The 21989-nt window shown below is 37.8% G+C and overlaps 1 protein-coding gene across 5 annotated transcripts in view; it reads left to right on the forward strand.

Moving 5' to 3' along the window:
* The window catches only part of SEMA6A (semaphorin 6A), a 120551-nt gene that overhangs the window by 89950 nt on the left and 8612 nt on the right, over window positions 1-21989 (forward strand). For 3 of the 5 annotated variants that reach the window (XM_016120874.2, XM_016120876.2, XM_016120877.2), the window contains 3 exons: window positions 266-324; window positions 2578-2598; window positions 7793-7957. In XM_016120874.2, coding sequence (XP_015976360.2) covers window positions 266-324; window positions 2578-2598; window positions 7793-7957 — 245 coding nt within the window. Of the gene's footprint in view, window positions 1-265; window positions 325-2577; window positions 2599-2732; window positions 2784-7792; window positions 7958-21989 lie in introns of all 5 variants that reach the window. The other 2 variants (XM_036226113.1, XM_016120878.2) reach the window with 2 other exon arrangements.

The following is a 21989-nucleotide window of genomic DNA, read 5'->3' on the forward strand; positions in this document are numbered from 1 at the left end:
GTAAATAATCCACAAACTAATTAACTTCTGAATAATATCTGAATTAACTGCTTACACCATGGCTTCTCTTTGGAAATTCACATAAGACTCATTTGCGTCAGCTTCAGAGATAAATTTTCAAGCTGTTATCTACTTATTTTTTGCACCTGCCACTCAATATATCAAACTGTGTTAGTTGTTTTAGTGAAACTTAAGGCTCAGTCCATAATAATGACTCACATTATTGAATTTGTTACTATTTTTCTCCCCTCTCCTTTTTTTAAAGCCTGACTTTTGAACAGGACATAGAGCGTGGCAATACAGATGGCCTCGGAGACTGTCACAGTAAGTAAAGCTTTTTATCCATGTTTATCTTGGGGCAAAGATGCTTTTATCAAATGGCCTAGAACCATTACCCTGCATGTGAAACTGAGTGCAGCTAGCAATAAAACATGCATAAATAACAGAAACCATCTTCTAAATATCAAATAAACAAAATTATGTTTTAAAGCCAATGTTGTTGCTATAAATGGTGGCACTTATTTCATTATAATAATGCTGGAGAACGAAGTCACTCCGGAAGATATTAATTACAACAGAACAGTAAGCTATAACAGCATTTCCATTGAAAAATAACTCACGGTTTTGTTATTTTTAAAATGCATTATTGAACTGTAATTGTTAGCCATATGATAAAAGGATTGAACATGGTACTCTAGCGTTTTAATTAAATGGGACTTTTTTATTCTTCTTGAACATATCAACTAATAATAGTAATTATTTTTTAATTTAGATTTATGTGTTACCATTTGCAGTAGACAAAAAATTCAGAAATAACCAAGTGCAAGGTGACTCAAAATAACCTTTTAATAAGAATTAACCTATGCTAATCTCAGAGTTCATTTCAAAAGTTTTTAAATGGTAACATTTTAGAACTTCATGTAGAGAATCCTGGACAAAATTCTGCCCAGTAATCCTGTGATCTGATTAATAGCAATATTCTGAAAATGCTTTATTAGTGCTAATTTAGAGAAAACTACCATACTCTTGGAAAACGTTTAGTTTGCAATGTTTTAAATGTTATACACGATGAATTTCAAGAAGCTTACATTCAAAATGGCACCCAAAAAATAGCTCCTAAAGGAATAAAACAGTATTACTTCTGAAATTTGATTCTGTAATGAAAGTCATGGCTATAATTCTATATAACTCTTTGGCTATGAGTACTGAAATTTCATTCTACTTTCTTCCTTACCTTTTTTTGAGATTAGATACAATCAAACATAGAGGACTACAGGCAGCCTAATCTGCAAATTTTTTGTCCTATTTTTTTTGTTTGTGAATATTATATATTGGCAAAAGTTTATTATGTGTTCATACCAGAATTTAACGAGTTAGGAAATCAGCATAGGAGAGTGTCATAGCCAAAAGATCTGTTTTACCTTTGTGCAGTGAAACCATTTGATGTTTGATTCGTGGATTTTAATCACATTTCATTAGGCTCCATTTTCAGGGAAACAAGTTTCGGTGTGCACGTATGTGTATGTGAGTGAACTTAACTGACTTTAGTGAATAATTTTCATCATCTGGCAATGTGAGCATCTGTAGAAAAATAAAGTGTCGGTTTGGATTTATTAGATATATGAAAATGTGAAAATGATTGTTACTATCTCTGTAAAGTGTCCATTACAACAGTAGGCTCACACCACACCCGTGTGCTGGCAGAGGAACTTAGGAAGCCTCTGTCTAGCACAGGGGAGACCCTCACGTCCCAAGCCAGTGATTTACTCTTTAATCTCAGCAGTCAGGCCTCTGTGGTTTTGTGTGCTTGCTAATCTTGAATCCCATTCCTGCTGAGGCACTTCTCAGAGCAGGATGTAAGGCCAACCCTCTGCTGCCCTTCCTAGTGGCTTCTCTGCTCCCTGTGCTCCTGCTGGAGCATGCCTACTTCTATTAGACATACCTACTCACAAATAGATATTCAGAGATTTAGATAACTGGTACACAGTGATTCTTTAACAGAATTTTAAGGAGAAATGACCCAGACACAGCACGCACGCGCGCACACACACACACACATATGCACATTGCTTATATGAGTGTTATTATTTTTATTTTTGTTTTTAATTGCCCAACTAAAACCCCTGCTGAGTTCAGAACAGTGTGATACTGGGCAGTTCTTACAGCATGGTTGTAAGTATGAAATGAAAGAATGTGAAGTAAAAGTTGCTTTAAAAGTGTGGATTAGATGTCATTTATTTTATCTATGCATTCCTATGCATAGAGTAGGGCTTAACTTTTCAAAATCACATATAATCACATTTACCATTTCTTCTATTAATTCCTGCTTTTTTGCTGTCTCTTGGCAACAAAAATAGTGACTTTGAGAAAATTCGCTTGGGGAAGAGTTATGGGAATGTGAAATTGGACCGGATATAAAGCATCTTATATTGCAAGGAGAAATTAAAAAGCACTTACTTAGTACTGGGGATCATATATCATTATAGTTCTGTATTAGTTCATTCCTACTTATAATGTAAGTCACACTAAGCAGAGTGTTAAGCATTAAGTAACCTTTTCCTTGCTTTTGTCTTACAGATTCTTTCGTGGCATTGAATGGTAAGGAGATATTACTCATAACTTAATACCGATGGAAATCTATTTGGGAAATCCTGTTTCACTAATCTTCTTCAGTATTTTCAAACCTTAGATTTCTTTTTTAATTATTTTTTTATCCTCATTATTTTTTATAGACATTTCTACTCCTCTACCAGATCATGAAATGTCTTACAACACAGTATATGGTCAGTTTTTGGATTTTTTTAATTCTTCAAGCCAGTCATCCTGTGGTAGTTCGTAGTTTTCATTCCTAAACATCATGGACCAGATTCTTTGTTACTTCAGGGCCTCAATTCACTAAAATTATTTATAGATTTATGATGCTTCAAAAATCACTCTACCTATATGAGACAATTGGCATGTGAGACTTGAGTCCTACATTTTAATCCACATAATGTGAATTATGCCAACCTTTGGAAATTTGGTAAATATGTTTAATGAGTTCTTGAGAGAGAAGGAATTGCTTTTGGACATAAGTATATCCAAGATAAAAGAAAAGTGCTTATAAGTAATCGGCCGCAGCTCTTTAACTGATAGAGAGTACCAGTCCCCAAATACTGACTTCACGACAGTACCTCTTCAGCAGAAATGCTATACAGGGTGAAGATACCAAGTTTTTACTAGGCAAAACTTTCCAATATAGCATGAAATTAGCCATCAAAGTTTAAGTTCATAAAGAGTGAATATTTACACATATTTTCATTGAAATTTCTTCAGACTGTATACAAGGAAGAGTGACGCAGTGGAAATGATGTACAAACAGGATTTCTCCCATTGTTCCTGCTCTGAAATACACAGACTCTATATTAAACAAAGCTATTAAGTCCATAAACAATATTCTGAGCACTTTATAAGAAAAGCTGAAATGTAGTAGAAACATTTCATTTCAATTTTCACAGTTCCCACAAATGTTTATTAGGGTAAACTGTGCATGTGCTTTTTAAAATATAATATGAAAAACATGTATGATAGCAAATTTAAGCTTCTGCATTACAATGAGGTCTATGAGTTTCATTGAAATGCAGACATTTTATAGTTTTTGTGTTTAAGATGTATAACAGTAATAGTTCTAAGATAGTCTTTAAATGTAGCGGTAAATAATGAAGGGGAGAAAATAAAAGAGAAAAGAAAGCAAAGTGGATTTAGTTTTCAAAGAAATAGTTCAGGATGGCTACAGATGTGTTAATAGCTCTATGTAAACTTTCACTCCCTGTGTCTGATTAACATAAATAAAAAGCCTTTTTGAAAGTCACAATGACTGTCTTATAAAAGATAGCTGTACAGATATGGAAAACAATGCCAGGTTGCTCCCGATTGCCCCTCATGTGAGATGAGTCAGCCTGGAATGGATGAGCCCAGAGAATTCATTCACCTTTAACATCCCTCATCTGTGATACAAACTAGAGTATTAAACACCAACAACTGGAAGAAAAATTTCTCAACAGGCAGATGTCATCTCGCTTAGCTTAACCCTTCAGGAAAAAAAAAAAAACAAAACCCTCTTAACATCTGCTTTTCTCCAATATCATACTTAACAATCATTTCCTATAATTGAATATTCTTTATCAAATATTGAGAAATTCAGGTCTTGAATCTAATTGAACCAGCAACCTCCCCTGCATTCATCAGTTTGTACTAAGACCAATTTTAACTCCCAGGTAATTTCTCAAACAGATAGAACAATTAAACCATGAGATGCTCTTTATGAACAAAAATCGTTCTTCAATCTATGGATCTCTTATTTCTTTTACAAAATTAAGGAACTTATCCATTCTTCTATATTAACATTTTAAGGGATAATAATGCCCCTTCACCCTGAGCTCATGATCAGAGGTTTCTGTGATGAAACTAAAGAAGAATTTGATTATTCCTTAACTGATGAACCTGTCCATTTCGGGCTAAATTCATCCAGTATAAAGTGGTTAGATGATCAATTGACCATCAAAATGAGAGCTGGTACACGCAGTACTTAGAAAAATACACAAGACATTCTTTTCACAAACTGCTGAAGATGTACTTATTTTGGAGTTAATAAACATAGAGTAGATTGAGTTAATTTGTTCAGCAAATATTTGTTGAGTACATACAATGTGCCAGGCACTCAGCTAGGTGCTGTGTTTGTGCCACCAAATCCATATTTTTATGAGCATGGATGTACACTAGGAAGCTAATCTCAAAGTATAAAGTGCACCCACTGTTTGTAGCAGTGTCCCTAGAATGTTTCCATAAAAAGTTAACTGGGTAAGTGCAGGCTTATAGAGTAAACCACAAAACCACAGCAGCCTCACTCAGAAAAGGAGATCATTTCAATAAACCATGCAAACTCTCTGTTTTACAAAAGCTTTGCACAATACTAGTTACATAAGCAGGAACCCCTTTTTAGTGAATTGGACCCTGATTTTTTTCCTTCTTCTACTCTTGTATTGATATGTCTCTCTTTTGTTTCTAATTGGCTACAATCATTGTTAATAGGTTATAGTAGTTTGAAGGGTCTCTAACATCTGGACTCACAAAGATTTGTAGATATAGAGAAACTATATGATGCATATGAAAGTTAACTGTTACAATCTGTCCCTTCATATAGTATAAGAATAATATATCGTAATCTCCATTGATTAAAATATGACTTCTCTAATGGGATTAACAAGACCAAATTATAGGTTTGAATTCTACTGGCATGTAATATGATATCCACAAGTGATTGCCTATTTTTGCAGCATTATTTTGATTACAAAGTCTCTTAGAGAATGCACAAAAATAATATAGCCTGTAGAATCAGATCTAAGAAGGAAAAAAGTGATTTCTTTCTAATATATTTTTAAGCTTGGAGAGGTAATACTCATACACCTCTTTGAATTCAAACTAAGGACTATTGCTAAATGGTGCTTTTACATGGTAGTTCTAAAGTTTTTGAGAGTCAGGTATTGCTTTCTCTGACTATTTGATTCACCTGTGACATGCGTTGCCTTAACCTCAAGCACAAATATAAAAGATTACAAACCTCATGCCGTTCTATTTGTTTCTCTTTTGAGTACATCAGATGCATGGTTTCTCTAGATTTACATGTAGAAAATGGAGATGTGGTGGGTATTAGACTAACACTTTAGCAATAGGAAGGAGCTGATTTCTCACATTTGTGTAAAACATTTTCCTACCTAACTACCATCTGGTCCACATTAATTTCCTCTCATAGCCCTAGCTTTCCATTACCAATGAGTTTTCCATGTATTTGCAGCATATGGTCCAGCAACTCTTTCTACAGAGAATGTGTCCCTTAGGCACATATTTCCCCTAGATTACGGTATTAAGAAATGTTCTCCCTAAACCATACTTATGGCATTATCATAAAATTGCCCCTTGAACACAGTTAAATTGGAAGTGCTCAAAATGCATGTCAATTCAGGCAAAAGAAATTTTTGCTACTTGGAGAGGCCTTTTTTCCTCCCTTTCATCCTTTCTAACTCCCGACAAAGCTAATTCTAATTGTTTGCTTATGCTAAGTCCTAAATTCTCTCTTAGGTTGACCATATATTTCATTAGAGAAGTGTTGAATTCAAGAGTAGGAAATAGAGGCCATATTTTAGACCACAATTTAAGCAAGAAGGAAATAAAAGTAATTCTGTATTTCCAAGTTAATTTTCCTACCCGTTTTTTTTTTAGCAGTATTATGAGATTAGACATGAAATCCAGAAATATACAAACAAAAGGACTTGATGCAACCATTCTTGAGTTTTAAATGAACATGATTTTAGGTATTGAACATGAACCAGACTATTTTCAACAAAGCGGATGTTTGAAACTGTGTGGGAGCCAAACAAGTACTATATAGAAAGTAGCCTCTTAAATGTTACCAAAGCTTTGTGGGAGCATTTAAGTGTGGTGCTTCCACAGAAATCATTATAGTTTAGATGAGCCACTTAGCTAGCTAACTTGCTTTTCCCTGCATATATATTTGAATATATATATTCAAATGCATTGATCATTATGATCTTTTTACTGGTGGCACTTTCTTTATCGCATGCATGATGATCGCAGCCCAAGGCCGAAGCCACCTGTGAATCTGTCCTACTTTCTACCAAAGACATCAGTTACACATTCACAGTAGTTGCCCTGATATCTTTCTAAAAATGGCTAGAAAGGTTGCTATAAGTAAGATAGTTTAATAAACCAAAGACTCTACTTGAAATTCACAGAGCAGGTATATATTATTTCTATCGTAGAGAACGGGTAGTGGACTTCTTTAAATAATTGTGACAGTTTAGATCAAAGCACCTGATATGACCTGCATTTAGCCTTGTGGCATGATGGAAGGAATGCTTAGGAACATATTCACGAGAAATGTCCAGTTTCTGCCATAACTCCCAATCCAGCCATTCTTCTGACCTTATGCTCTCATAGGCTACTGCATCTCAAAAACCAGTTCCTTTCTAATCTGAATAATATCGCTTGGTGTGGCCTCAAAAACAACCTTTCACAAGTCTGAGTCATGAAACCATGAAAGTAACTTTGCTGGAATAAGACACAAAAGATACAGCCAAAACAACATGGAGCAGTTGTAGCCTCCATTCCAGTGAAAAGGAGGTGGGAACATATCCCGTCAGAAAGCAGACACATCTCCCAGAAAGAGGAATGCCAGTGAAGAGGACCTGAAGCTAAAAACTAGACACACCTTCCGTGAGAAAGGCTCAGGACAGCTGAGTTGTTTGCGATGGGGGAGAGGCCCCTCTGCTACCACAAACTTTGCCCATCAGTCACAATAGTGTTTCCATTTTAGACACATTCTGCCTTTAGTGCTGCTATGGGACTACCAAAGAAGGAAACTAGTATTTCTTGAGCACCTACATGCGTCAGACACTGCTAGGTACTTTTACCATTATGTCACTTTATCATCCCAACGCTGGGAGGTAAGTGGCATCATCCCCATTTTTTGCACAAGGAAAACCAAAGCCTAGAGAGGTTAAATGATTCCCCAAGGCTCACCCAGCAAAAAGCAGAGATTGGATCTAGCCCTTCATGCTCCAACTATAAGTTCAAGGGGCTTTCTGCTGAACCCTGCCCCCTAGCCTTGTAATTTCTAGGCCAGTCTCCTTTCAGTCTTACAGGCAGCTCGGAAGTCCCACCTCCAGGCCTCTGAGCAAAGGGAATGTGGGTGTCTCCGGTGATGTTTCCCTAACTGTATTTGTGATGAAAACAGGGCACTCCAGTTCCCTCTTGCCCAGCACCACCACGTCAGATTCGGCGGCTCAAGAGGGGTATGAGTCTAGGGGAGGAATGCTGGACTGGAAGGATTTGCTCGATTCACCTGACAGCACAGACTCTTTGGGGGCAGTGTCTTCCCATAATCACCAAGACAAGAAGGGTAAGGCCTTGGAATTGCCTCTTCCTCTGGGGGGAGAGGGAGGGAAAAGTAGGGAGGACTATGTAACTGCTTCCAGCTGAATCATAGCAATATTTAAGGAACTTCCAACACACTGTGATTGAAACCATCTCAAAAAAGAATGCAATCCAAACCTCTGTGCTAGACTTGATCCTAGATTATTGCCCAACTAAAGAGAAACCACATAAAACAAATAACACAGCCTCAAAGTTTCCTCCATCCAAAAGAGGTGTGGCTTGGCCCAAAGCAGATCCTGGCTCTTGCGATCCCTTTCCACTCCTCTTAGCTCGTACTGCGATTTTGGGGTCTGCATTTCCCACCATAATGGAATGGAATGCAGTGTGTGCTTTGGCAAGTGCATGTAATCAAAGTAAAGGCCCGTTTAATCAGTGAATGGAGAAATAACAGGGCATAGTCTTTTCTGCCTGGGTAGCATCTCACTCTCGCATGGTGCTGAATTTGAATAGAGCCGTGGTCCTGAGACATACTGTAATTGCCTTGAGGGGACAACAGCTAAAACAAAATTATGTTATTTAATCAAACAGCATTGCTATGCACTTAAAACCAAAAGGAAGCTGCACTAAATGAGAGCAACTCTGTGAACAGTCCTAAATTCTCACTTGCTTTCTTTGCTCAACTAGAGACAGGAAATGTCATCTCTTTTTTTGCCATTTGCTGCTTCTGGTAACACATCCTACTTTAGTTGCAGCTGCAATCAAAGGGGCCTTTGCTTGTCCAAAAAACAGTCTTGTAAATCAGAGACTGAAAAGCTCAGTTATGTTGCGAGCTGTTTCCCCCCATTCAGAATTGTTTACTTCTATATGTTTTCAAGAGTTTCATCCAAGCTGGGGTTTGAGTCTTGAGGACACACCAGCCACAGTGACCCTTGGAAGACAGTCTCTAACACATCCTCCCTCAGAGTTTTCTGTATACATATTTCTACCTTTACTCTTAAAGTTTTCTAGGGAGAATGTGTTCGAGGGAGACTCACATGCTAAATTTCCATCCTCTTTTTTGAATCATTTCCTGAGAGCGCCGCACACTCTGCTGCCCTATGTGCCAAACTGTGATGATGAAGCCCTTTTCAGCTGTTCTTCAGCACATCCCTTTGATTTTTATTATGATTTTGAAACTCCTTATCAATATGCCCCACCTCAAATCTTTTTTTAAAGTAGTTTTTGTCTCAGCAGCCTCTTTCAATTGGAGGGATCTTTGCTCTTTCCATCCTGAGAAACCACCGGGCCAATTTGTGATGGGACAGAACTATCACAACAGGCTATAATCCCAAGCATGAGCCTTTATCTGTCATGTGTGGCTCCAGACCACCGATATGTTAGTCTTGGCCAAGTTCTCAAGAAGAGACAACTCAGTAAAATCACTTTGTGTTTGCCCACTGCAACTTTCTGAAAATTCAAACAGCCTTTCCAGTAAAGCATTAAATATGTCAACCAAATATCTAACCATTGGTTACAATCATGTTCTCTTCACTTTACTGAGACAGGTGGCTGAACTTTCTACAATTGTTAACTGCCCCAAGGGATGGAGGTTATCAAAGAGTCCAATTAACACTTTGACATCATTTTAAAATCCGGTATTGTTCATTCTCTTGGGTCTTATTATGAATATTGACAAAGCTGGAAGCAGTCTACAAATTGTCAAACAATGGTGGCAGAGGTGACTGCATGGGTGTTTAACATGATCACTGTTCTTGTGCTATTAACTCCTTGCCTTGCCCTGTCAAATTTGAGTTTGATTTTTGAGAATTATGTATTTGATGGGGCAATGACAATGAGATGTTATGCAAAAAATTTTTAAAGATGTAGCTTAATGTTCCTTTCACCATGATTTTTATGATTTTAATTTCTACTTTTCTCTGAATTATTTTTAATGATCATGATTTATTTTGATCTTTTGTTTTGCCAAGCACTGTGTGGTATGACTTGGTGATGGCGTTATTCTGTTGGAACAGTCTTGTTTCCTTTTGACTCATTATGATGTCCCTCAACTTGACCCAACCTGTGATCTTTTTGCTTCTCTTCTTTTCATTCCCTGATGTGGATGCCTTAATGATGTCACATCTGTGTGTGCAGCATCTCCTGGGATGCGAGAGTTTCGTGGGTTTTCTGAGGGCCTCTGGCAGGTGTTCTTTTCACTGGGTCGATTATCCCATGAGAATGTGACATTTGTGTGTGCAAGCTTTAGGAGCTAAATATACTCTGGAATTGTTTCTGAAATACCACGCATTTCCCCCACTAAGCAGAAAACGTGTCTGCTGACCAGCTAGCTGAGGAGGAGTCAAGTGTCCAATGCCCTTTTCATTTTGGCCACTGGAAAAAAGTCCAGTGAACAAACAAGCTCACAGCTCTGCTCTGAAGATACGCTGAACCACTGGGCTGGTCTCTGTCCCAAATCATCCTCCCCCAAATTTCGCATTTCCAGAGTATGTTTGGCTTGCCTTTTTCCTTCTTTTCCTTTCTGTGTCACTCATCTTGATTTAATCGTGTGCGTCCTTCACATCTGTTAAAGCACTGTTCCCAACCTTGCAATCTAACCCCCTTCTGCTACCATTGTTCTTAGCCTCCTCCTTTCAAAATAATAGACCCAGGCCCTCTGCCCCTCTGTGGAATGTTCCAAGGCTCTTTCCTTCTACACTGTGAGTAGCATTCAGATGCTGTATGTATATATGGTCATACTAACAAAGCGTGAGAAGAGACCTGAGAAGCACGCAGAAGCATTATCACAGAAAATGAAGTAATTTTCTCTCTCAGTAACTGGCCTTGCCCTTCATTACCCTGCTGGCCTTGTCTAATGTCTCTTGTCCTTGCTGCTTTCCTTTAAAATTGCCTGATATCTTTCAAGCCATAGATTCATTAGTAAAAACACAGCCAACTGCTCTGTTTTATCTCTGGGTCCCTAGATGTCTGGAGCCTTTAGAGCCAGCCCTTTAATCACCAAGTTGATAAATTAGATGCAGCCCTGGCTACCTCTTCCTTGGTTTTGCCACATTTAAAAATATGTATTATTTATTCTTCCTATAACTATTGAGGTGGTAATGAATAGTTATAAAGGGGCTCTAATTACATATGAATAAGAAAGAAAATCTAGTTTATTTTTAGATTTGGCTTGCCTCTCCTCATTCATCACCCCCACCCCTACCCCGCAACTCTACTCAACCCCGCGCCCGCCCCCATGCCTTCCCACAGCAAAAGAAATAAGAGCTTTCTTTTTAGGTTAAGCAATACTGAGATTTAATAGCTACTCTTGTGCCTCTTGTTTCTGACCAAAAGTAACAATACCATAAAACCTGATTTCCAAGAAAACTGCAAGATATGTGAGGAAATTAGCCATGTGCAGATCTTCCAAGAGAGCTGTGCAGCATAAATATAAAATGTAAATGCTGACCACTGCCATTAAGATACAAGAATAAATCAGGAACAGAAGAAAGTTCCCTACTTTAGACTTACAGAGTTCTTGTGAGCGCTCAGAAAATAGATGAAATAGTCAAACTATACAAAGATGTTCCCATATGTTTGGAAATGCTATATCACTATAGTATGCTTATATATTTTGGGAAATCTTTAAAGTGAAATATTATCACATTATTACATTTAGTCAAGATATGCTCATTATAGACAAAGAAAAGATACAGAAATAATTTAAGAGATCAAATGAATAATTTAAACTGAAATATACAGTAAATGTTGAATATACTTTAATCAATGTATGAGCTATCTGTATAAGCAATTTTTAGTCTGGGAAATAATCATGCAGTAAAATGCACAAGGTCTGTAAAGGTCTCTAAGTATTTTGTCCACACCTCATAACAATCCTAAAAGGAATTTTATAAATCACATGGTTTAGCAACAATCCTCTCTATAGTTCCTTATTTATTCCTCAAATGCATCATCTTTGCCTCCAGCAGTATTGCCTCCAAGAAGGACATGCAGCACCTTACATGAGATGATTGAGGTGGCTCAGGGGCATCATGGCTTTCAAGAATCATGTGGTGGAAAGTTACACCCTTTTCATTTCTCTTTGAATCTTTTTGGTTATGTCAAGGAAAAAGTCTCGGTTCGGTGCTTTATCATTAACAAGTCCCTAATCTCACTACTATCTCTTTTGGGGGCTTTGACTTACAGCTGGGGCTAGCTGGAATTAACATTGTTTTGTTTTCAATTCATTTTATTCTTATGGTTACCTTCTATGAAAAGTGACATTTTTCTATTTATGATAATGATATAAAGTTTCCATTTGAAATACATTCTAAAGGTAATTTAAAGGAAATATTAAGTAAATAGTAGTGCAGGAGGTATGGGGATATAAAAATACTAAGTAAATAATATGGTTGGTGAGACTTATTACTATTATTGAAATTGTAGTATCGGTAGTTGAATGACTCAAGTTTGAGTAACTCTGGCCTATAGCAATTAAAAGAGTCCACTAAGGATTAAACTCCTACCAAAACCACTTCTGGTATTTGGGAGAACAATATTTAATAACCACTATACCTCTGTTCACTGGGCTCTGGATGTTGCAATTATATGACCTAGTGCTCTTCTGATTTCTCTTCCAACTACTGAGCTTTGTGATTGGCAATGAGAAGTTTGGTCAAGGAGGGATTTAAAGTAAAATACATTTAGACTTTAAAAAAAAAAAAAATCAGTCATTCTAGGCTTGTTAAGCATCTGGAGAGACTTTTCTCCAGACCAGCAGTGATCAGCCAAGTATAAAAACAGCTAGTAACCAAACTGTGGCCTAGGGGAAGTTTACCTTTAGCACCTTTGCTTCTTGGCTACTTTTCCCATAAAGCAGAGGTCTCCAGCCATGGGGCTGCAGACCAGTACCAGTCCGTGGCCTGTAGGAACTAGACTGTCCAGGAGAAGGTGAGCGGTGGGCAAGTGAGCAAAGTTTCATCTGTGTTTGCAGCCACTCCCCAGCGCTAGCATCTCCACCTCAGCTCCACCTCAGATCATCAGGCATTAGATTCTCATAGGAGCACCCGTCCCTGGGGCCAAAAAAGGTTGGAGACCACCGCCATAAAGGACTCTTGTGCTACAGTGCATTCCCCTGGCTTGACAATAACCTACACTTGACCCTTCTTTCCCGTTTCTCTCATTCAAGCTTTACCTATTCTGCATCCCAGCCCATTAGAGCCTAATTTTCTTCATTAACAGGTTTAGGAATCTGATTTTAAGTGAGTATGTTTGGTAATAGAGTCTAGCCCTGATTACTCTGCCATTTTAACAATCTCCAGTGCTTAAAATCTGATGGACTGGGGATTTTAAAGCATCCAGTTCTCTCAATGGGGAAAGTGATTTCTTAGTTCCTATCAAGTCATATGTAGGTAACTTTATGTACAGAGAAAATTATTGCTGATGATATTAATAAAGGAAGAAAAATGAGTTTCTCTTCTTTTCCTTACTCCTAAACTTGGGCCGAATTTTCTCTGCCATTTCTTCAGTACCATTACCATAACAAAAATGTTTTCTTAGGCCTCTCAAGCAAAATTTCTTCATAGCACAGTATTAGATCCCAATAAGGAGTTAGCAGCTATATGAGAGATAGACATAGTTCCTGTCTAAGAAATATCAACCTGCCAGACAGATGATGCACACCGACTCGGAAATGCACCAAAAAGCTTTTACAACCACCATTGTCTTTGTAAACAAGGCAAAACCATGCACAGCGGATTTTAGAAAAAGATATTAGACAACTGAAGACAACTTGGCTGAACACATCAAGGACACAGAACTAGGAAACAGTTTTCAGCCCCTTTTGTTAGTCCTTCCCTTTAGTACCAATGTTACAGCAGTCACATATCTCTTGACAGGAAGGAAGAAAGTGAGGAATGTTTGGTACGGGGTTTGTATTTAAAAAGTTTGTGGAAATGCTGGCAAACTCAGACTTTTTTTTAAATAGCCAGAGATTTAAAAAAAAAAAAAAACTAAGTTCATGGTAATTTGCATAGCTTTTATAAGTAAAACCTGTAGTATCACAGCCATTTCTAAATGTGATGATAAAACAGGACAGTCTTAGAGAATTCAGAGAAAAGGCTTCTATCTGATAGGGAGGACTACTAGCGGGAGGGTCAAGGAGCTCAGACTTCCACCTAACAATTGACCATTAACTGAACCAGGTAGGAAGGAACAAGGTCAAGGCCAAGGACACTGAGAGACAGGGACTAGATTACCCTTTTGAATTAGAGTTCATTTATTTCTGTTTTTGAGTTAGAGGAAATGCATCCTTCAAAGTTCATAAGAAATAAAGTGCCTGTTGTTGCTGATAATAAAAAATACTAATTATATTTTTTTCATTTGTAAATTATGCTACACCTGCCCCATAAAGATTTAGTATTGTTTTTATTACTCTGTTAAACTGTTTTCATCTCAAAGTTTGGAGTGAATCTAAAGAATATTTGTGGGAATCATTTAGAAGCATGGTATTTGGCGTTGGAACAGTAGGGTTGCTAGATAAAATATATAATGCCCAGTTAAATATGAATTTTAAATAAACCATGAATAATTTTTTTAGTATAAATATGTCCCACGTATTACACAAGACATACTTCTGCTAAAATATTATCATTTAACAGAAGTTATAATTTAACCACAGAACACCCTGGCGGTCCTATTGAATAGGTAACTGATAACTTATTCAGTCAGTATACAAGATCTAATCTCTAGATTACATTTGCCCTTTAACTCTCACAAAGTCTAGAGTAACACACATAAGAGGAATTTTATTCTGTAAAAAATATTTAATTTCAGAAAATTATCACAAAAACTTATATATGTGTTTGAAATGCAACAATTTAAAAGATTATCACTAAAAACAGGCTTTTGAATGCCACTTTTAAGTGATGAACGCTCAGAAATCAAACTGTTCCTAAACAAGGTCATGGTTAAAACTATTGGGTTTTGCTAATTTTATTTAACCTCAGGTGTTTATAAACTGTTGTATTAACTCTATTTTTATCTGGCTGTTCCCTGTACCCCCACCCCCACCCCACCCATTTCTCATTTTCATGGCTTTGAAGGGGATGAACTGGAATCCAAAAAGCACTAGAAAATAATAGTTTAATAATGGCAACAATCACCCAAATCTCAAAGAAAAGGTTATTCATATCAAAACACATTAACCTCCCTTCATTTCTTCATGCATTCAACAGACATTCAACAACAAACCGTATGTGGGGTATATAAGCCTTATGCTGAGTGTTACAGTAGATACTTATCTGAAGTCAACGTGAGCCCTGCACTCAGGGAGGGAGCTTACAGTTTAGCAAGAGATACACACAGGTGACCTCTTGGCTAGTCCATGGGGCAGAGTTAAGTCTGAGAGTAAGAGAAGTAAAGAGGGGTGAGCCCAGCCCTGAGGATAAAGGGAGATGTACAATGCATTCCAAATTGAGAGCGAGGGGAAGGCCTTGCAAAGTCTTGAAGGAAAAGAGGGAAGAAAGGCATTCCAAGCTACGTAAGTGACATGACCAAAACACAAAGCTATTAGTATAGCGTGTGATGAAAAAGAGGCAAGTAGTGTGCTGTGATGAAAGCGATAAAGTATATATTGGGCCAGAGTGGGAACTGAGATTGAAACAATAGTCTGGAGCCTAAGAAGTCATGCTAAGAGGGTTTTGGCTTTAGCTGTAGGCAGTGGGGGATAGGTCAGAAGGTAGATGAGTGGAAAGAAAGGGAAAAAGGGGAAAGAAAGATTAAGAGGTAATAAATATATATTAAATTGATTATTCAATCATATTAGGTTAATTATATATACATAATAAATTTGAGAAATGAAATTGTGCATCAATTTTGGATCTAAAGTATCTGTATCTACACACCTACAGTGTTTCTACACCATCATGTTCCTGGTAGATGCTTCTGGCCAAGCTAAAAGCTCTATTGTAGGTAAAACCCCAAGTGAGCTGAACTCCAAACATGGGCTCCTCTGTCACTTTAGTTAAGACACTGGGGTTCATGACACATGGCATACTTTTCAGCCAGAACAGATTTTGAAATCAGGGAGACTGAAAAATAAATGCTAATATAATCCTGGGTGCCACCATTTATTTTTACCATATTAATATTTCTTTGTCAACTATAAGAAAAGAAATCTATTTGTAGTCTCTGGCTTTTCTTTGAAGAACTGAATAAAATGATATCGTGAGGTCAGGTGCTGGGCTCCCAAACAAATGACGTGGAAGTTTCCATGTGAATGTGTTAGGGAGGAGAGGGGTGAGGACTGAGAAGCCCTTGCAGAAGGCTGCAATTGTTCTTTCAGCAGCATGAGCAGAGATGTAGATTTGATCTAATTAATTTTGTATCCTCTTGACAACTTGCTGAATTTATCTAAGGTCTTGATGAGATTATTGTGGAAAGAGTAGAAGAAAAAAAAGTTAAATGTCAGCCATGTAAAAAGCTGTTTCATCTCCCTGCCGCTTTAAATCTGCACACTAATATTTGGATTTTTTTTTTTCTAAAGATAACGACTAAACCTTTTTTTTTTTTTTTTAATCTAACATCCATTTTCCTTGGGAAAAAAAAATGAGGAATTTAAATTACAATTATGGAGACTTGACTTTTTTATTTTAAAATTAGTACCTTAAACTGTAGAGTATTCAAAAAATCAATTCACCTTCTAGAGGTGCTTCTTAACTTTAATCTGTAGCCACTTTTTCAACCCACATCACCAGTGACATGAATTCACTTTACCCCCATCCTTTCTCTCAAACATTGTTTTCATTCTGTCTTCTGCATAAAACACATAGTAACAAAGTTTTCTGGCAGCTTAATGGCACTTTCAAGGACTACAGGGACTAGGTTAGGCATGATTGTACTAACTGAACATCTGCGGTAGTTAAAATTTCGCTCTAATTGATTCAACTGCACTCTGTTCATCTAAAACTTTTTTTGTCGTAACAATAAAACTGTGAAAAGTCTATTTGTATTTTGAATCATGTATAATAATGGAAAAATAATATTAGCTTTGTAAAAAGAACTTTCTGATAGCCTCATTTCCTGGAGTTCAAAAGTCCTGCAAAGTGCACGGGCTCTGCTACCGGCCTAAAGGGGCCCGCATGAATAGCCTCGTGTAAATTTCCCCACACCTTAAATCATAGATGGGCCCTGAAATAAACCAGTGAAATGTAGTTGGATATATTCAAATACGTTGGATGCACAGTAGACAGGATCTTAATCGGTGTCAGATAGCTCATTATGAGCAGTGTGAAGGTTCGTCATCCTTAATTAATATTTCTTGAGCTCTTAAAAGTCTACAGCCTGAAATAATTCATTTTTAATGGGATAATAGGAATTTTCCACTCCAATTATTTTTAAACTTCATATTTTTTAAAAGGATACATTCTTTTTTAAATATGTATTTGCAGTTACATTTCTTCCCTGAAGGCAGGGGCAAGCATTATGAACTGTATAGAAATAATGCAAGTTCAGTATAGATATCCCTGACGATGCTTTACTAGGAGGGAAGATGATGTCAAGAAATTTATAGGGAGGCAAACTGCATTATGCCTAACCTTTTGGACATATTAAAGCTTGCCGTTTCCAGTTTTACAGCTTCTTGTTATTCATAAATAATTGATAACACTGGACACAGTCATCTGACATTTGTTAAGGTAATAAATATTCCCTAAGTGCTGATGGGTCTTGCACTCCATGATTTAAAAGCACGCAGCAGAAATTTAATGTAACTTAAAATGTCTTATATGATTCTATGGATTTGCAGATTCAGTTCAACTCAGCAGATCTGTAAGTACCAAACTCTAATGAGTACACTGTTGTGCTAGGCATTTTTATTATTACAAAGCAGGACCTAAGTTTGGGGAATGAAGCATGGACTCAGGTCTCTCCTTCAATCCAGAAAGATAAAGAATCTTCCTGAATTTCTTATTCTCTTGCCTGATCATGCAAAGGGGAAAAGATCTCCTGAACCACTATCAGATGTTGCTTAATGGCTGTGCATTGTTTGAGTGGAGTCAATTTTGCGGTGGTAGGAGATGCAGGCCTTGAAAGCAGGTTGCTCTATTCAGTAGTGAGCTCCCACTGAGATTCTGCTTCTTCTGTCTCTGTGACCCAGTCCTGACCCAATCTAGGACATATCTGGGCTCTGTCATACCAACCACTTACTATCTGATGGCCTCTGTGACAGAGATGGGGAGCATCAGAAATTTTCCTGTCTTCATGCTGGGGCAAATAAAGAGACCACGGGTATTTTCCCCAGCAGCTCTTGGCCTAGCAAATTGGGCTGATTTATTACAGGAGTAGTGGCACAGTGTTTTATGCAATGTGTCAAGTTTTTGTCTGGTTCCAAGGGAAAATGTTAGGGATTTGTATTTCCGATAAAATCACATCAATTTTGTATTCTTTGTCAGAATATGGTAACCTCAGTAAAGAAATTGTCATTCACGAGATCCACTAAAGATTCATACTTTGAACACTAAGGACGACTTATTTAATGTCTGGCTACACACCGTCTCCGTGGTATCTGAAGTTGCACTTTAAAGTTAACATTTAAATGGCGTATTTTGGAATACTAGTCACATATCTAGGGCAATGCTTCTCAAGTTTTTATAATTTTAAGTATCATCTGGAGTCCTTATTAAAACACAGATTTCTGAACGTCAGCTCCAGAGATTGATTCAGGTCTGGGTAGGATCCAAGGATTTGTATTTCTAGCAAGGGACAGGTGATGCTAATGCTGAGTAGCACTTTTTAGGACACTTTCCAAGTTTTTATGGATTACCTTACTTACGGTTACTCTCCAAGATTTTGTTGTATTTTTAAACCCTTACTTTCCACAACTGACTCCTACCAAAGGGTTGTACTAACATAGTCTCTTGGACTCTGTCAAAGGCAGGTAACTTGTCATAAACTCTAGAAACACTTCCCATGCATTATTGAGCATCAGTATGTGTCCTTCACAATGCCAAGTGCTTTAAATACATTCATTTACTTAATCTATTTGATCCTTCCAGAAACACTCATATCATAGCCAGCACTACTGGGGCTTAGAGAGACTGAGTGACTTGCCCAAGGTCACACGCTAGTTACTTATAGAGCCAAGATTTAAATCCATTTTATTATTACATCAAAGTTCATGTTCTTAAACATGAACACCCAGCCTCATCTATAACCTAGACCCTAGGAACTATACTCATAACAAGTTAAGTTGGCCGTTTTAGGAGTACTCAGACAGACCTGTTTCCTGTTTCCTCCTATTTGTTTTATCTTTACTTTGTAGAGAAAGAAAAAAAATCAAAGCACTGTAAATATTCCAAAGAAGCACCTGAATTTCACAATTTTATAAGGAGATCCACTTCCCCATTTTGTAGCTTTGATGCTTTGTGAGAGCAAAGGAAGAAGAGGAGACCAGGAAGTTAGAAAATAGAAATATTTTGGTTTCAGAAATTATTTAGATGTTGGGTTTTCAGTGTTATTAGAAAGAAAACCTCAAAAAGAAAGAAAATAAACCATGCAAATGTTGCTAAAACTACCCAAGTGAAATAATCATTACCTTTACAAAAATAGTGACAGTTATAACACATGAAAGCACAGACCAATACCCCAGGGCAAGGCTTTTAAAAATTAACTTATCATGATTCCCAATCTAGACCTCAATCCCTGCTCTGGGCGTAGTGCATAGGGCAAGGGAGGGCAAGGAAGGAACAGTGAACCGAGCACTCCTGTTGGCACAGAGGGAGAAAAGCTGTTTCTCCTCTAAAAAATATGAAATGTTATGAGTTTCATGCCCATTCTCCCTTTTCTTCCTGTGATGGTCTCCCCATAACAACAAAAATGCATCATTTTCGAAGGTGATAGGATTGGAAGTAGATTCATCCATAGTCAACATTAAGCATTATTTCAATATGAGTTTTTAAGTAGCTTCTGAACCAAGGCTATCAATGAGCCAGGGAGCTGCCTTTGCTTTGGCGTGGTCAGCCATTAATTTGAACATCTTGTATCAAGACCACGGCCCCTCCCAGCAACTAATCTTCAGCCTCTTGTTGGCACAGAGGAGGGGGAAAATATAAATAAAAGGAAAAGGAAAGTTTGAGTTATAAACTCTGAGCCCATTTCCATGGCTGCTGGCAGTTTCAGTGTATTCCTAACCCATCTGGTTCACATTATGCCGTAAGACAAGAAGAAAGCTGCTTCCTGCCGAGATAACCATAGAGAGCTCCCACTGCACTTTCAGTGTGGTCATCTCCACTGGCCGGGGTGTGGCTTTGAGGTGAAATTGTCTACAGTTAGGGCTTTCCCCCTATGTATTTTCTTCCCTCCTTAACAGGGATCGCAGCGTGCCTTCTGTGGTTAGCAGCCATGATGCTTGCTTGCCCCATGGTTAGTTCATTCATTCATACTGCCTTGCAGGACTGTAAGCCTGGCATTTTGTTGCAGTAAGATTTTCAAACAAGAAACATTGGGTTGTTAGATTCCATTCACCCAGTTGTTATGAGGATTTCAAGGAAATTATAGGCTTGTCTTACTATAAAGCAGAATCAGGAGTCTATTTTTAGGGGATCCTACTCCGGGGCTTTTCTTGGTGTTTTGCCATCTTTCTTAGCTCTCAGACCCAACACGAACCCCACTCTGGCTCGGCAGTGGAGGAAATGTCCATCTCCCTTTTTGCCTTTGCATATTTCTCTAAAGGACACAGAGAGGCTTTGTTGTCTTTGTGGTTACCAGGTCTGATTTACACAGATGCCTATTAATCACTTCACTATGGAGACAGACACATCCATCATATCACAGAGCAGCTCCAAAACAGGGAGTCCAGTGAACAGGGGTGAGAGGGGAAAGTGTGCACTTAACCATTTCGAGGTACTGGCTGCCTAGTTCTCATACACTTAGCAAGATAATTGAGGGCAGATGGGTAGAGGTTTTCCTTGTTATTAAGTTTAATGAGTGCAATTGGTTTTGTTTGGTTTGGTTTTTTTCGCTTTGGTCTTTCCTGTTTCATTTTTTGATAGGACAGATAGTATCTCCGAGTTATTTCTGTACAATTCAGGGGATAAATGTGACTAAAGACAGTTTAATTTTTAAAGCAGTAGTAATAAATTCAGGTAGACTAGCTGTGCCATTAATGCAAAGGTATGACTCTTTGAAGCCAGTAGTTTTTCAATAACATTCAACGTGAAGCAAGTAAACTAAATTAGCTTTCTTGGGCAAAGAGACCTTTGAAATTGCAGGTGAAGTAACTAAGAACTTTCCTTCCAAAACTGACATATCCTCTAAATACCTTTTTCAGTCATTCAAGGCTTTCACAGCCTGCGTTCAAATGATTAGCTCTCACTATTACTTTTCCTCTACAAATACTCATTCATCCATATATTCATTTGCTATTTATTTAACAGATATTTACTGAGCACTTTTATTGCTGAAAATTCATTGGAAAATGTCTCCCTCCTAACACTGTCTAGGTGAGAAAAATAAACATAACGCAAGTATCAGAATAATGATGATTTTAGAATAGAGAAATGCAGAGCAGCAGCTTCAAAATAGGCAGTCCATTGAACAGGGGTGAGAGGGAAAAGAGCTAACCTAGTCCGAGGGAACTGTAAAAGGTTTCCTCACTTAAGCTGAGTCTTAAAGGAGAAGGTCAGAGGACCAGGTGGTGAGCAGGGATATTCCAGGCAGAGAGAGGGAAAATCCTCCATGAAGGCCCAGAAGCAAGCTAGAGTACAGAAGAGAGAAAGAGACTAGAAGGAAGGGTATTAGACCATTTACCATTACTGAGAACAGTCCTCACTTTTCCTACCTCCATGCTTGGTTCTTGTTGCTCTCTCCACTTCAGCGGACATCTTACACAACCTTAAGGCTTAGCTCAAATGCTACCTCCTACACACAGCCTTTGCCCATATTGAAGCAGAAGTGATGTAGCTCATGATGCTTCCAAACTTTGGCTGTAAGTTCACATCTGGGCACCTGCTACTGGATCACAGGATCTGTGCCCCCTTCACCTTTGTCTCCCCAGCACCTGGCGTGGCGCTTTAGTCCATGCT

Source organism: Rousettus aegyptiacus, unplaced genomic scaffold (genome assembly GCF_014176215.1).
Source record: "Rousettus aegyptiacus isolate mRouAeg1 unplaced genomic scaffold, mRouAeg1.p scaffold_m13_p_8, whole genome shotgun sequence".
Lineage (NCBI taxonomy): Eukaryota > Metazoa > Chordata > Mammalia > Chiroptera > Pteropodidae > Rousettus > Rousettus aegyptiacus.